The sequence below is a fragment of the Symsagittifera roscoffensis genome, chromosome 3, assembly GCF_963678635.1.
Source record: "Symsagittifera roscoffensis chromosome 3, txSymRosc1.1, whole genome shotgun sequence".
Taxonomy (NCBI): domain Eukaryota; kingdom Metazoa; phylum Xenacoelomorpha; order Acoela; family Convolutidae; genus Symsagittifera; species Symsagittifera roscoffensis.
Window position 1 is genome coordinate 65,166,292 of NC_087064.1, and position 15,684 is coordinate 65,181,975.

At 33.5% G+C, this 15,684-nt stretch overlaps 2 protein-coding genes across 3 annotated transcripts in view; both read right to left on the reverse strand.

Annotated features, from left to right (window-relative positions):
- The window catches only part of LOC134842114 (uncharacterized), a 40,939-nt gene extending 31,858 nt beyond the window's left edge, over positions 1 to 9,081 (reverse strand). Inside the window, exons 1-2 of one of the 2 annotated variants that reach the window (XM_063858302.1) lie at positions 8,909 to 9,081; positions 4,870 to 5,908 (exon numbers count right to left, since the gene is read on the reverse strand). In XM_063858302.1, coding sequence (XP_063714372.1) covers positions 4,870 to 5,908; positions 8,909 to 9,074 — 1,205 coding nt within the window. In that variant the 5' untranslated portion in view covers positions 9,075 to 9,081. Of the gene's footprint in view, positions 1 to 4,869; positions 5,909 to 7,618; positions 7,837 to 8,908 lie in introns of those variants that run through there. The other variant, XM_063858303.1, reaches the window with a different exon arrangement.
- A 1,185-nt stretch (positions 9,082 to 10,266) lies between these two features.
- The window catches only part of LOC134841791 (uncharacterized), a 49,897-nt gene continuing 44,479 nt past the window's right edge, over positions 10,267 to 15,684 (reverse strand). The window contains exons 5-9 of the mRNA XM_063857828.1: positions 14,825 to 14,983; positions 13,536 to 13,694; positions 12,423 to 12,581; positions 11,310 to 11,468; positions 10,267 to 10,286 (exon numbers count right to left, since the gene is read on the reverse strand). Coding sequence (XP_063713898.1) covers positions 10,267 to 10,286; positions 11,310 to 11,468; positions 12,423 to 12,581; positions 13,536 to 13,694; positions 14,825 to 14,983 — 656 coding nt within the window. The remainder of the gene's footprint in view (positions 10,287 to 11,309; positions 11,469 to 12,422; positions 12,582 to 13,535; positions 13,695 to 14,824; positions 14,984 to 15,684) is intronic.

Consider the following 15,684-nt stretch of genomic DNA (forward strand, 5'->3'; position numbering starts at 1 on the left):
AAAGGTAACGCACCTGCCTTTAAATACTAAGATCACTGGTTCGAATCCGGCCATTACCTTTTTTTTTGTAAGCGGAAACTAGTCCACGAGTCACAAAATCTTTGTCATACTTCTGTTTGTCTGCTTGTTTTTGTCGTTTTAGCTACCGCAGCGACAAATTTGCCAAACATTTGGGCATATTTTACTCCAATTAAAAAATTTGTGTACTCCGGTTTTTTGCAAGTAATTGAGTTCCAAGAAATTCTGACCATTCTGGCTACTTCGTGATTTTTTTCATGCTATTCAAAAAAAAACTTCTGGAAATTGTGTACTTTATAAGGTCAAGGAGTGTTCAGTGCATTTAAGGCATTGATAACAACCATGCTTGATAACAATCTCAGAAGTTCGATTTTAGTCGGGACCTGTTTTTTTTATCGAAACTGAATTTTTTCAAGGCTTTCTAGATTTTCTAGACTAAAATTGTAGACTTTCGTGTCTGCTAATTTTTGTCGGTTTGGGTCCCGCAGAACGGTTCGATTCATTTTTAGGATTTGAAAGCTCTTTGTAAAGTTTCTAATGGTGCAAGTGATTTTGTTTCAGAAATTTTTCATCCTTTTTTGAACTTTTTTGGTAATCTTAATCATATATTTTTGTATTGCAAGTGATGCGAAGCTCAGCTTCGACTCTGTGATTTAGCTATTATACCCTCCATGTTTCGCAATTTTGTAGATCAATAGCCCCTTACTGAAAAAACAACAGAACACTCGGCGAATCAATTTTAAAAACATAGCCATCATATAGTTGAAAAAGAGTCAATGAACGCAATCGAACAGAAAAAAATTAATCTTAATTCAGAAACAAATTTGAAAAAATCTTAATTTTCGAATTTAAAAAAAAACAGATGCCATTAAAGCTCATTGAATTTCTAGATCAATTTATGATTGAAACTTTTTTGATAAAAGTATCCACTTTCGAAACTAGAAGTCGATCACGTTTTTCGTGACTTTTACACTTTTGATAGTAGATTTGTCCTCCTTTTAACAGCAATAAATCAAACGTCAAAACGCTAAATAACAATTTTTAGCCTGAACACATTTTCAGACTTTTCCTGAAAAAAAAAACAATCGCGATCCATATAACAGTCTGAACTACGTTCATCTGCATTTTAAAAAATCATCGCGATCCATATATCAGACTGAACTACGTTCCTCTACTCTTAAAAATAAAAACTGCATTTTTCAGAGTTGAATATTTTCACGGCAATCGTGAGTAAATTTTTCATTGCGCAGGAAAAATGAAAATCCAGTTTCGATAGTAGAATTCGATCACGTTTTTCGTCACGTTTACACTTTTGGTTTTTGACACTGTAGTTTGCCTTATTTTTAACAAAAGAAACGAAATAAATTAAAAAGAAATCAAAAATCTAAGGAAAAAAATCAAACTTGAGCACGAACAAACTTAAAGATGTTTCCTGCGAAGAACACTTATTTAAGAGTGTTCACTACGTTCATTGACTCTTAAAAAGCATGAAGTTGTTCATTTAGTGGCTAATTTCGCTAGTAATCGTGCCACTTCTAGAGCCCCGTTAGCATCATTAGAACTGCGAGTAGTCAGCAACATTATAGCCTCGAATATCGACTTATAGGCGTTAAATTTAGAATAAGAACATCGAACAAGAACCTATTGATAGTTCAGATATTGTCTTACGCTTTCCCAGCTATATCAAAACCTTGCTCATGATTGTTAAACTGACTAGATTAAGTTCAAACTTACACTTTCATTTTTTGATGTTTAATTAATACTAGCGAGAGATCTTTGAACGTAAAATCAGCTTCCTAAACTTTATACAAAACAGCGATAGTTAAAGCAACCGTAAATTTAAAAAATTGACATACCTCCAAAACTACTGAATTTTATCGAATATGTAAACTTTTAGCTTTAAAAACGGCCCTTAAAAAGCTGACAACATACCACTGGACTTTTCATAAGTTTTAAAAGAAGAACTTATTTCTCTGGCATAAATTAACATCAATTAAGTTCGATAAAAATTAATACATCATCCCAAAAAGTTTTGCACCACGATAGATCAAAAACGCTTGTTTTAATTTAGTCCTGAAAAGAATTATGCTTTTGATGGCTTTTCTAGTATTGTACGAGGAATCTTCCTTTAAAAGAAGGATAAGAGAGAGAAAATTTCGCTGTGAAGGCCCATAATTGATCGTAAAACAAACTTAGGCAGCTCGAAAACATATAGTTCATGAACGGTCAAAACACTCAATTTTGAAAATCAGTTTGATTGAGTTTAACGTTTTGTATTGAGGTTAACGTTTGAGATAATATAACTCAAAATTATATAATTAAGGGTATATTTTCACACCTTTGGAACTGTACTGCATTGCTTTTGCAATTTGGTTCTAACAGAGTCTATATGAGTCAAAAACACCAATTTGGAGTCTGTGAACGCCTAAAAATTTGCACGAACAAGGAACTCTTAAGTCTTTTCGTGCACAAGTTTTTTCTGGAGTGAAACGGGAGGCACTTATTTTAACTTGATCAGTTTTAGCTAGGGTCAAGGAAAACTTATTAACATTAAGCCAAGTGCTGACTGCACTGAGATCACCATTGAAATCTTCTATAAAGCAATGTGATACATGTGTACTCCACATTTTACACCTGCTCTCAGAAGATCATTAAGGTCAGATTTTTACACTTACACTACCTCTGAGTGTACCCTTACAGCACTTCACCATAGGGTTGAGTTTCAAGTTTCTTTTTTGAGAAATAAATTTAAAACAATAAAAGGCGTCAGATTTGAGCAGTGAGCTTTAGAGGACAGATTTGCAATATCTGAGTGATCTTTGACAGTACCCCACCATAGGGTTCAGAACTTCAAGTTAAAGTAGTTTATTCTCTTTCTTAATTTTTTGAAAAAGCATTAAAAAACGCCGTAATTCGAAAAAACAGAAAGATTTGAGCAGTCATATTTGAAGGGTAGTTTACAACCTCATAGTGTACTCATACAGCACCCCACTATGGGGCTTAGAATTTCAAGTTCTGTCAGTATTTTTGAAATCTAAGTTTTTTGAAAAACAAGTGAAACATTCAATTGACCTTGCGTTCATAAAGTGGAAAACCAAAAAATTGCAATATACGGTTTGGCGTAAATATGCAAAACTTTTCCGTTGAAAATGCATAAAAAATACGAAGCAAAAACTTAAACATGTCAAGATAGTGACTTCTTAAAACATATCTGACGTGAAACGCCAATTAAGTAATAGATAGATTTCTTGCACCTTCAACGATAGTGCAGCATTCCGTAACCCAAATTGTTCGCTACCTCTCCATTCTGAATTTCGAATAAACACAATTAATTATGCTTTTGACAATATAAATTAGGTAAACATAGTTTGGACCCTTTTCAACTACCCCCTTTGAAATTCACTTTTGAAGAAATACATTAACAATGTCATTATGCAATCGAAATTGGCACCATGAACGAACTAACAATTGTGAACAGATTTTTTCTTCTAGCTTTACATCAAAATATTGCGCATAGACATAATTACCCGTAAGGGAGCTATAAAGATCAAAAGTTTGAAGGTTGAAAGGCGGAGTTGACACAGAGTCGAAGTTGCACTTCGCATACACAAGCAAAAATATGACCGATAACGCTACGACGCATTAGCAGTCAATATGAAAAAGAAAAAATTAACCAATTGCACGAGCCTCAATTTTTAAAGCGGACGCATTTTAGCTAGTGTACGAAAAATTTCATGAAAACACCGCACCCTGCCCAGGTTCCACACTTGTTTTATTGCTGGTCTCCTCCCTACTTCTACGCTATAGATCCATGATACCTTGAAGATAAAGTGCTATTTGTAATACACAACTGCTCGTATCAGGGCGAAGCCCTGAATGTTCTGACTGCCTACGCCCTGAATGTTCTGACTGCCTTTTAAAGTCTATGGAGCAGTAATAACATGAAAAAACTAAATGTTAATTAAAATATAATGAATTTGTAAAAATTTAATATATTAAAACGAATTTAAAGAAATATATCGCGCATTGTTTGTCCTAAATTGGCCAAAATGGCACTCCTTAAACATCCATAACTTTACAAAAAATGAGCACAAAAAATATATCTTCAAATTGAAGCTCAAAACATCAATGTTTTTTGAAAGATATTTAAAAAATCCGTCGAAAATGTTTAGTTGAAAAGTCGAAATTTGTCTGAAGAAAAAAACCAACCCGAGCACAAATATTCCGTTACTTTCGTTACGAAAGTCGGAAAAAAAACAAAAAATACTGCTCCTATCAGGGCGAAACCCTGATTGTTGCGACTGCCTCTTATGGTCATTGGAGCAGTAATAACATGAAAAAAATAAATGTAATGAATAATGATTTTTTTTAATTTGAGATTTTTTATGAAAATCTTCAAACTAAAATGGCAATCTTTAAACCCCCATAACTTTACGAAAAATGATCACAGGTAAAATATCTTTTCAGATTTAAGATCAAGACAACAATACCTTTTGAATGATTTAAACAAATTCCGTCAAAAATGGCTAGTTAAGAAGTCGAAATTTGTCTGAAGAAAAAATCACCCCGAGCACAATTATTCCGTTACTTTCGTTACGAAACTCGGAACAATAATAGTCGATGTTAACATATCCTTAGCATTGGCTGTATTTAATAGCTGGTTATTGGTCAAAATGAACCCTTTAAAAATGAACACATCCTACCGCAACAATATTTGCGACTTAGGTTGGAAAAACAGATAGTTCGTACTATAACACAAGCTTGATTGTGTAAAAAGAGCCATTTCTCTCGCTTTTTCTTCTATAAAGCGATTGCAACTCAAAAACGCTTTTTAAGTCAACTCAGACTCACCCAATGCTGTAAAGATCCACAATGTCGCCTCCTGTGAAACAGACAATCAAGTCACAACTTGTGCTGAGCGCGGCAAAGTCCATGGGACAGTTCATGGCAATTGTGGCCGCTCTCTTTTCCAGTTCCATACTGTCACAGTCGTACTCATACACTATACATTGGGGCTCCGAATCCCAATTGAGAATCGTACTAAAAACTACAGTATCCGACTCCGTTATCGCATACGACAGTTTGACTATGCTTGGACTCAACGTCGAATCCAAAATTTGACCTGATTTCAGACTTACAGACGCGAAAAGTTGAAAAGTTATCGAGCACCAAACATTCAATACAAAATCTTCATGCACTGATACAATCACAAATTTATCAAATATCTGGTGAAATTTGACAATGGGTCCGTTTTCATGAATAAGTGCGACCTCAGAAATTTGAGACGTCGCAAAATTTACTCGGTATTGCACGCAGTCTTTTGTGACAACATTAAACTCCTTGTCTTTGAAATGCGAAATGAACGCTATATTCAAAGAATCTGTCATAAATTCCAATCGCGATTCTAACTCTAGAGATTGACGATTAACAACTATCAACGAGCTTACGTCTGCAGAAATAATAAGTGAACTCGAATCGCACAACAAGACTTTGGAATTCAAAGGCAGATACTCGATTTCAGATGTCGTTAAAAGCACGCTGTCTACTATTGAACTATTCAGCGGCAGAACCCAAAAGTTATCATTGTTCAAAACTACCGGCAATGACTCGAAAAATCTGGAAAATATTGACCCCCGTTTATTGATTTTGTTGGAAAAAGATGACACGATATAGGCAAGTAGCATTTGTTGATGATTGGATACGGAAGACTGATTCGAGATTGATTTCTGGACGATCTTGAGGAGCTGCTCCAGGGGTTCCCGTTCTTCTAGTTTAGTTGCTTTAATGAGCCGATTGAGATCTGAGACGAAACACTTGGAATGAGTAGAAGAGCACTTTTGGAGGATCCATTCTAAGTTAGCGAACAGGTTCAGAGCTTCAGCAGTCCCGCCTTAAAAAATTAACGAAATCTACAGTAAAAACAAAACAGGATGGCCAGTTGTTGTGCAAGTAGCATAGAATTTTTTTTGCACAAAAAGGAAAATTTCATGAGGGAGAGATGACATAGGAAATTCACGGTACTTAAAATATCTTGAACTGCTTAAGCACAGGTTACGTAACATTTTTAAAAAATTATCTTTTTATTGGGATAATTGCCGAGCGAGGACTGGGCAATTTAGCCAGCATGTTCTAAATTTGACTGCAAACCAGAAATATTGAGACCAAAAATCGGGCAGCGAAATTTTGACACTACGCCACTGTTTTACCCTGTCAGTTCTACCGGTCGAAGTAATAAGCTTATTAGTTTGCATGTTTGGTGCATTAAAACAGGGGCAAAGTTGCATACTCGAGGAAAAACAACAAATTCAAAATTCTAAGAAACGTTCAACATAGCCAATCGAAGATTGGAAAAGAGTAATGAACGGAAATTTATGATATTTATGAACAGAATGAAATTTATGATTCAGGCATTTTTGATAATATGAACCCACTTTCAGAAAAATGGATTAATAGGTAAAGTTTAAATTCCGCTGGGAAATCTTAAAAATTAACTAGCGTGTAACGCACCTCCGGTGCTTCGAATTTTTAATAACTGTAAATATTGGAGAAAAATCAGCATCCTTTGAGCGTACTCTGACAACACCGAGTTACAGGGTTAGTTATTTCAAATTTTGAAAAAAATTTCTATTCAAGTTTTTTAAATCTAAGTTCTTTGAAAAACTTTAAAATCTTTGAAAAATTAAGAAACATCACATCTCGGAATCTAAAACTAATTGGGCAGTCGCATTTGGACGCAAAATTTGCAACTCCTGAGAGAGCTCTTGCAAAATTCAACTACAGCGTTGGGGATTTCAAATCTTGAGAAACTTGAAAATAAGTTTTCTGAAAAAAACTTTTTTGAAAAAACCAGAAAAAAAACGTCAAATCTCAAAAAAAACCAAAAGATTTGAGCAGCCACAATTGGAAGCAAAATCCCTCGCAATTCCTACAGGGTTTAAAAACTTCAAAATTTGAAGAAAAAAAAATAAATTTTCTGAAAATTGTTTGAAAAATAACAAAAAAACGTCATATCTGGAAAACTACAAAGACTTGAGCAGTCACAGTTGGAGGCAAGATTCGCAACATCTGAGACCTTGAGAGTTCACTGACAACCCCAAACTAAAACGGTTGGGAAGATGAAATTTAGAAGAAATAAAATTAAATGTAATTTTGTTGAAAAAAAAAACATCACAAAAAAACGTCATATCTCGAAAACTACAAGAACTTGAGCAGTCACATTCAGAAGCAAGAATCGCAACTCTGAGAGTACCTTCACAGATTCCAACTACAGGATTGAGATCTTCACAGTTTTTGAATTTTTTAAAAATCTTAAGTTGTTTTGAAAATTTTTGAAAAAATCATAAAAAAACGTCATATCTCGAAAACTACATGGATTTGAAAAGTAAGATTTGGAGGCAAAACTTGCAACCCCTGAGACTACCCTGACATCCCCCAAATACAGGGTTGCGAATTTCAAATTTTCACAAACTTTTAAAAATTAATTACAAAAATTTTTTTGAAAAAATGACCTAATCAGAAGAAATTAGACCAAGAAACATTTGCATTTAAACTTGACCGTTCAACCAAAATCTTCCTGTGAGTAAACTTGATAAAAACGTACCTGCTTTCAGTAAATGTCGCAAATAAAACTGCTGGAAGTAAATATCGCCAGCCGGTACACTAGACCACGTTTTATATCTCTCCAAATATGCCTGTAACAAATTCTGATTCAGAACTTTAACTTCACTTCCATTTTGCTGGATTTTCTTCAGCAGAAACGCTTTCATAGATGGAGAGAAGAAATAACTTCGCAGAAAATGCCTGAAAACTCCTCGTTCGATCAACATGTAAATCAGAAAAATCAGCATCCTTTGAGCGTACTCTGACAACACCGAGTTACAGGGTTAGTTATTTCAAATTTTGAAAAAAATTTCTATTCAAGTTTTTTAAATCTAAGTTCTTTGAAAAACTTTAAAATCTTTGAAAAATTAAGAAACATCACATCTCGGAATCTAAAACTATTTGGGCAGTCGCATTTGGACGCAAAATTTGCAACTCGTGAGAGAGCTCTTGCAGTATTCAACTACAGCGTTGGGGATTTCAAATCTTGAGAAACTTGAAAATAAGTTTTCTGAAAAAAACTTTTTTGAAAAAACCAGAAAAAAAAACGTCAAATCTCGAAAAAAACCAAAAGATTTGAGCAGCCACAATTGGAAGCAAAATCCCTCGCAATTCCTACAGGGTTTAAAAACTTCAAAATTTGAAGAAAAAAAAAATAAATTTTCTGAAAATTTTTTGAAAAATAACAAAAAAACGTCATATCTGGAAAACTACAAAGACTTGAGCAGTCACAGTTGGAGGCAAGATTCGCAACATCTGAGACCTTGAGAGTTCACTGACAACCCCAAACTAAAACGGTTGGGAAGATGAAATTTAGAAGAAATAAAATTAAATGTAATTTTGTTGAAAAAAAAAACATCACAAAAAAACGTCATATCTCGAAAACTACAAGAACTTGAGCAGTCATATTCAGAAGCAAGAATCGCAACTCTGAGAGTACCTTCACAGATTCCAACTACAGGATTGAGATCTTCACAGTTTTTGAATTTTTTAAAAATCTTAAGTTGTTTTGAAAATTTTTGAAAAAATCATAAAAAAACGTCATATCTCGAAAACTACATGGATTTGAAAAGTAAGATTTGGAGGCAAAACTTGCAACCCCTGAGACTACCCTGACATCCCCCAAATACAGGGTTGCGAATTTCAAATTTTCACAAACTTTTAAAAATTAATTACAAAATTTTTTTTGAAAAAATGACCTAATCAGAAGAAAATAGACCAAGAAACATTTGCATTTAAACTTGACCGTTCAACCAAAATCTTCCTGTGAGTAAACTTGATAAAAACGTACCTGCTTTCAGTAAATGTCGCAAATAATACTGCTGGAAGTAAATATCGCCAGCCGGTACACTAGACCACGTTTTATATCTCTCCAAATATGCCTGTAACAAATTCTGATTCAGAACTTTAACTTCACTTCCATTTTGCTGGATTTTCTTCAGCAGAAACGCTTTCATAGATGGAGAGAAGAAATAACTTCGCAGAAAATGCCTGAAAACTCCTTGTTCGATCAACATGTAAATCAGAAAAATCAGCATCCTTTGAGCATACTCTGACAACACCGAGTTACAGGGTTAGTTATTTCAAATTTTGAAAAAAATTTCTATTCAAGTTTTTTAAATCTAAGTTCTTTGAAAAACTTTAAAATCTTTGAAAAATTAAGAAACATCACATCTCGGAATCTAAAACTAATTGGGCAGTCGCATTTGGACGCAAAATTTGCAACTCCTGAGAGAGCTCTTGCAGTATTCAACTACAGCGTTGGGGATTTCAAATCTTGAGAAACTTGAAAATAAGTTTTCTGAAAAAAACTTTTTTGAAAAAACCAGAAAAAAAAACGTCAAATCTCGAAAAAAACCAAAAGATTTGAGCAGCCACAATTGGAAGCAAAATCCCTCGCAATTCCTACAGGGTTTAAAAACATCAAAATTTGAAGAAAAAAAATAAATTTTCTGAAAATTTTTTGAAAAATAACAAAAAAACGTCATATCTGGAAAACTACAAAGACTTGAGCAGTCACAGTTGGAGGCAAGATTCGCAACATCTGAGACCTTGAGAGTTCACTGACAACCCCAAACTAAAACGGTTGGGAAGATGAAATTTAGAAGAAATAAAATTAAATGTAATTTTGTTGAAAAAAAAACATCACAAAAAAACGTCATATCTCGAAAACTACAAGAACTTGAGCAGTCATATTCAGAAGCAAGAATCGCAACTCTGAGAGTACCTTCAAAGATTCCAACTACAGGATTGAGATCTTCACAGTTTTTGAATTTTTTAAAAATCTTAAGTTGTTTTGAAAATTTTTGAAAAAATCATAAAAAAACGTCATATCTCGAAAACTACATGGATTTGAAAAGTAAGATTTGGAGGCAAAACTTGCAACCCCTGAGACTACCCTGACATCCCCCAAATACAGGGTTGCGAATTTCAAATTTTCACAAACTTTTAAAAATTAATTACAAAAATTTTTTTGAAAAAATGACCTAATCAGAAGAAAATAGACCAAGAAACATTTGCATTTAAACTTGACCGTTCAACCAAAATCTTCCTGTGAGTAAACTTGATAAAAACGTACCTGCTTTCAGTAAATGTCGCAAATAAAACTGCTGGAAGTAAATATCGCCAGCCGGTACACTAGACCACGTTTTATATCTCTCCAAATATGCCTGTAACAAATTCTGATTCAGAACTTTAACTTCACTTCCATTTTGCTGGATTTTCTTCAGCAGAAACGCTTTCATAGATGGAGAGAAGAAATAACTTCGCAGAAAATGCCTGAAAACTCCTCGTTCGATCAACATGTAAATCAGAAAAATCAGCATCCTTTGAGCGTACTCTGACAACACCGAGTTACAGGGTTAGTTATTTCAAATTTTGAAAAAAATTTCTATTCAAGTTTTTTAAATCTAAGTTCTTTGAAAAACTTTAAAATCTTTGAAAAATTAAGAAACATCACATCTCGGAATCTAAAACTATTTGGGCAGTCGCATTTGGACGCAAAATTTGCAACTCGTGAGAGAGCTCTTGCAGTATTCAACTACAGCGTTGGGGATTTCAAATCTTGAGAAACTTGAAAATAAGTTTTCTGAAAAAAACTTTTTTGAAAAAACCAGAAAAAAAAAACGTCAAATCTCGAAAAAACCAAAAGATTTGAGCAGCCACAATTGGAAGCAAAATCCCTCGCAATTCCTACAGGGTTTAAAAACTTCAAAATTTGAAGAAAAAAAAATAAATTTTCTGAAAATTTTTTGAAAAATAACAAAAAAACGTCATATCTGGAAAACTACAAAGACTTGAGCAGTCACAGTTGGAGGCAAGATTCGCAACTCTGAGAGTACCTTCACAGATTCCAACTACAGGATTGAGATCTTCACAGTTTTTGAATTTTTTAAAAATCTTAAGTTGTTTTGAAAATTTTTGAAAAAATCATAAAAAAACGTCATATCTCGAAAACTACATGGATTTGAAAAGTAAGATTTGGAGGCAAAACTTGCAACCCCTGAGACTACCCTGACATCCCCCAAATACAGGGTTGCGAATTTCAAATTTTCACAAACTTTTAAAAATTAATTACAAAAATTTTTTTGAAAAAATGACCTAATCAGAAGAAAATAGACCAAGAAACATTTGCATTTAAACTTGACCGTTCAACCAAAATCTTCCTGTGAGTAAACTTGATAAAAACGTACCTGCTTTCAGTAAATGTCGCAAATAAAACTGCTGGAAGTAAATATCGCCAGCCGGTACACTAGACCACGTTTTATATCTCTCCAAATATGCCTGTAACAAATTCTGATTCAGAACTTTAACTTCACTTCCATTTTGCTGGATTTTCTTCAGCAGAAACGCTTTCATAGATGGAGAGAAGAAATAACTTCGCAGAAAATGCCTGAAAACTCCTCGTTCGATCAACATGTAAATCAGAAAAATCAGCATCCTTTGAGCGTACTCTGACAACACCGAGTTACAGGGTTAGTTATTTCAAATTTTGAAAAAAATTTCTATTCAAGTTTTTTAAATCTAAGTTCTTTGAAAAACTTTAAAATCTTTGAAAAATTAAGAAACATCACATCTCGGAATCTAAAACTATTTGGGCAGTCGCATTTGGACGCAAAATTTGCAACTCGTGAGAGAGCTCTTGCAGTATTCAACTACAGCGTTGGGGATTTCAAATCTTGAGAAACTTGAAAATAAGTTTTCTGAAAAAAACTTTTTTGAAAAAACCAGAAAAAAAAACGTCAAATCTCGAAAAAACCAAAAGATTTGAGCAGCCACAATTGGAAGCAAAATCCCTCGCAATTCCTACAGGGTTTAAAAACTTCAAAATTTGAAGAAAAAAAAAATAAATTTTCTGAAAATTTTTTGAAAAATAACAAAAAAACGTCATATCTGGAAAACTACAAAGACTTGAGCAGTCACAGTTGGAGGCAAGATTCGCAACTCTGAGAGTACCTTCACAGATTCCAACTACAGGATTGAGATCTTCACAGTTTTTGAATTTTTTAAAAATCTTAGTTGTTTTGAAAATTTTTGAAAAAATCATAAAAAAACGTCATATCTCGAAAACTACATGGATTTGAAAAGTAAGATTTGGAGGCAAAACTTGCAACCCCTGAGACTACCCTGACATCCCCCAAATACAGGGTTGCGAATTTCAAATTTTCACAAACTTTTAAAAATTAATTACAAAAATTTTTTTGAAAAAATGACCTAATCAGAAGAAAATAGACCAAGAAACATTTGCATTTAAACTTGACCGTTCAACCAAAATCTTCCTGTGAGTAAACTTGATAAAAACGTACCTGCTTTCAGTAAATGTCGCAAATAAAACTGCTGGAAGTAAATATCGCCAGCCGGTACACTAGACCACGTTTTATATCTCTCCAAATATGCCTGTAACAAATTCTGATTCAGAACTTTAACTTCACTTCCATTTTGCTGGATTTTCTTCAGCAGAAACGCTTTCATAGATGGAGAGAAGAAATAACTTCGCAGAAAATGCCTGAAAACTCCTCGTTCGATCAACATGTAAATCAGAAAAATCAGCATCCTTTGAGCGTACTCTGACAACACCGAGTTACAGGGTTAGTTATTTCAAATTTTGAAAAAAATTTCTATTCAAGTTTTTTAAATCTAAGTTCTTTGAAAAACTTTAAAATCTTTGAAAAATTAAGAAACATCACATCTCGGAATCTAAAACTATTTGGGCAGTCGCATTTGGACGCAAAATTTGCAACTCGTGAGAGAGCTCTTGCAGTATTCAACTACAGCGTTGGGGATTTCAAATCTTGAGAAACTTGAAAATAAGTTTTCTGAAAAAAACTTTTTTGAAAAAACCAGAAAAAAAAACGTCAAATCTCGAAAAAAACCAAAAGATTTGAGCAGCCACAATTGGAAGCAAAATCCCTCGCAATTCCTACAGGGTTTAAAAACTTCAAAATTTGAAGAAAAAAAAATAAATTTTCTGAAAATTTTTTGAAAAATAACAAAAAAACGTCATATCTGGAAAACTACAAAGACTTGAGCAGTCACAGTTGGAGGCAAGATTCGCAACTCTGAGAGTACCTTCACAGATTCCAACTACAGGATTGAGATCTTCACAGTTTTTGAATTTTTTAAAAATCTTAGTTGTTTTGAAAATTTTTGAAAAAATCATAAAAAAACGTCATATCTCGAAAACTACATGGATTTGAAAAGTAAGATTTGGAGGCAAAACTTGCAACCCCTGAGACTACCCTGACATCCCCCAAATACAGGGTTGCGAATTTCAAATTTTCACAAACTTTTAAAAATTAATTACAAAATTTTTTTTGAAAAAATGACCTAATCAGAAGAAAATAGACCAAGAAACATTTGCATTTAAACTTGACCGTTCAACCAAAATCTTCCTGTGAGTAAACTTGATAAAAACGTACCTGCTTTCAGTAAATGTCGCAAATAAAACTGCTGGAAGTAAATATCGCCAGCCGGTACACTAGACCACGTTTTATATCTCTCCAAATATGCCTGTAACAAATTCTGATTCAGAACTTTAACTTCACTTCCATTTTGCTGGATTTTCTTCAGCAGAAACGCTTTCATAGATGGAGAGAAGAAATAACTTCGCAGAAAATGCCTGAAAACTCCTCGTTCGATCAACATGTAAATCAGAAAAATCAGCATCCTTTGAGCGTACTCTGACAACACCGAGTTACAGGGTTAGTTATTTCAAATTTTGAAAAAAATTTCTATTCAAGTTTTTTAAATCTAAGTTCTTTGAAAAACTTTAAAATCTTTGAAAAATTAAGAAACATCACATCTCGGAATCTAAAACTATTTGGGCAGTCGCATTTGGACGCAAAATTTGCAACTCGTGAGAGAGCTCTTGCAGTATTCAACTACAGCGTTGGGGATTTCAAATCTTGAGAAACTGGAAAATAAGTTTTCTGAAAAAAACTTTTTTGAAAAAACCAGAAAAAAAACGTCAAATCTCGAAAAAAACCAAAAGATTTGAGCAGCCACAATTGGAAGCAAAATCCCTCGCAATTCCTACAGGGTTTAAAAACTTCAAAATTTGAAGAAAAAAAAAATAAATTTTCTGAAAATTTTTTGAAAAATAACAAAAAAACGTCATATCTGGAAAACTACAAAGACTTGAGCAGTCACAGTTGGAGGCAAGATTCGCAACATCTGAGACCTTGAGAGTTCACTGACAACCCCAAACTAAAACGGTTGGGAAGATGAAATTTAGAAGAAATAAAATTAAATGTAATTTTGTTGAAAAAAAAAACATCACAAAAAAACGTCATATCTCGAAAACTACAAGAACTTGAGCAGTCATATTCAGAAGCAAGAATCGCAACTCTGAGAGTACCTTCACAGATTCCAACTACAGGATTGAGATCTTCACAGTTTTTGAATTTTTTAAAAATCCTAAGTTGTTTTGAAAATTTTTGAAAAAATCATAAAAAAACGTCATATCTCGAAAACTACATGGATTTGAAAAGTAAGATTTGGAGGCAAAACTTGCAACCCCTGAGACTACCCTGACATCCCCCAAATACAGGGTTGCGAATTTCAAATTTTCACAAACTTTTAAAAATTAATTACAAAAATTTTTTTGAAAAAATGACCTAATCAGAAGAAAATAGACCAAGAAACATTTGCATTTAAACTTGACCGTTCAACCAAAATCTTCCTGTGAGTAAACTTGATAAAAACGTACCTGCTTTCAGTAAATGTCGCAAATAATACTGCTGGAAGTAAATATCGCCAGCCGGTACACTAGACCACGTTTTATATCTCTCCAAATATGCCTGTAACAAATTCTGATTCAGAACTTTAACTTCACTTCCATTTTGCTGGATTTTCTTCAGCAGAAACGCTTTCATAGATGGAGAGAAGAAATAACTTCGCAGAAAATGCCTGAAAACTCCTTGTTCGATCAACATGTAAATCAGAAAAATCAGCATCCTTTGAGCATACTCTGACAACACCGAGTTACAGGGTTAGTTATTTCAAATTTTGAAAAAAATTTCTATTCAAGTTTTTTAAATCTAAGTTCTTTGAAAAACTTTAAAATCTTTGAAAAATTAAGAAACATCACATCTCGGAATCTAAAACTAATTGGGCAGTCGCATTTGGACGCAAAATTTGCAACTCCTGAGAGAGCTCTTGCAGTATTCAACTACAGCGTTGGGGATTTCAAATCTTGAGAAACTTGAAAATAAGTTTTCTGAAAAAAACTTTTTTGAAAAAACCAGAAAAAAAAAAACGTCAAATCTCGAAAAAAACCAAAAGATTTGAGCAGCCACAATTGGAAGCAAAATCCCTCGCAATTCCTACAGGGTTTAAAAACATCAAAATTTGAAGAAAAAAAAATAAATTTTCTGAAAATTTTTTGAAAAATAACAAAAAAACGTCATATCTGGAAAACTACAAAGACTTGAGCAGTCACAGTTGGAGGCAAGATTCGCAACATCTGAGACCTTGAGAGTTCACTGACAACCCCAAACTAAAACGGTTGGGAAGATGAAATTTAGAAGAAATAAAATTAAATGTAATTTTGTTGAAAAAAAAAACATC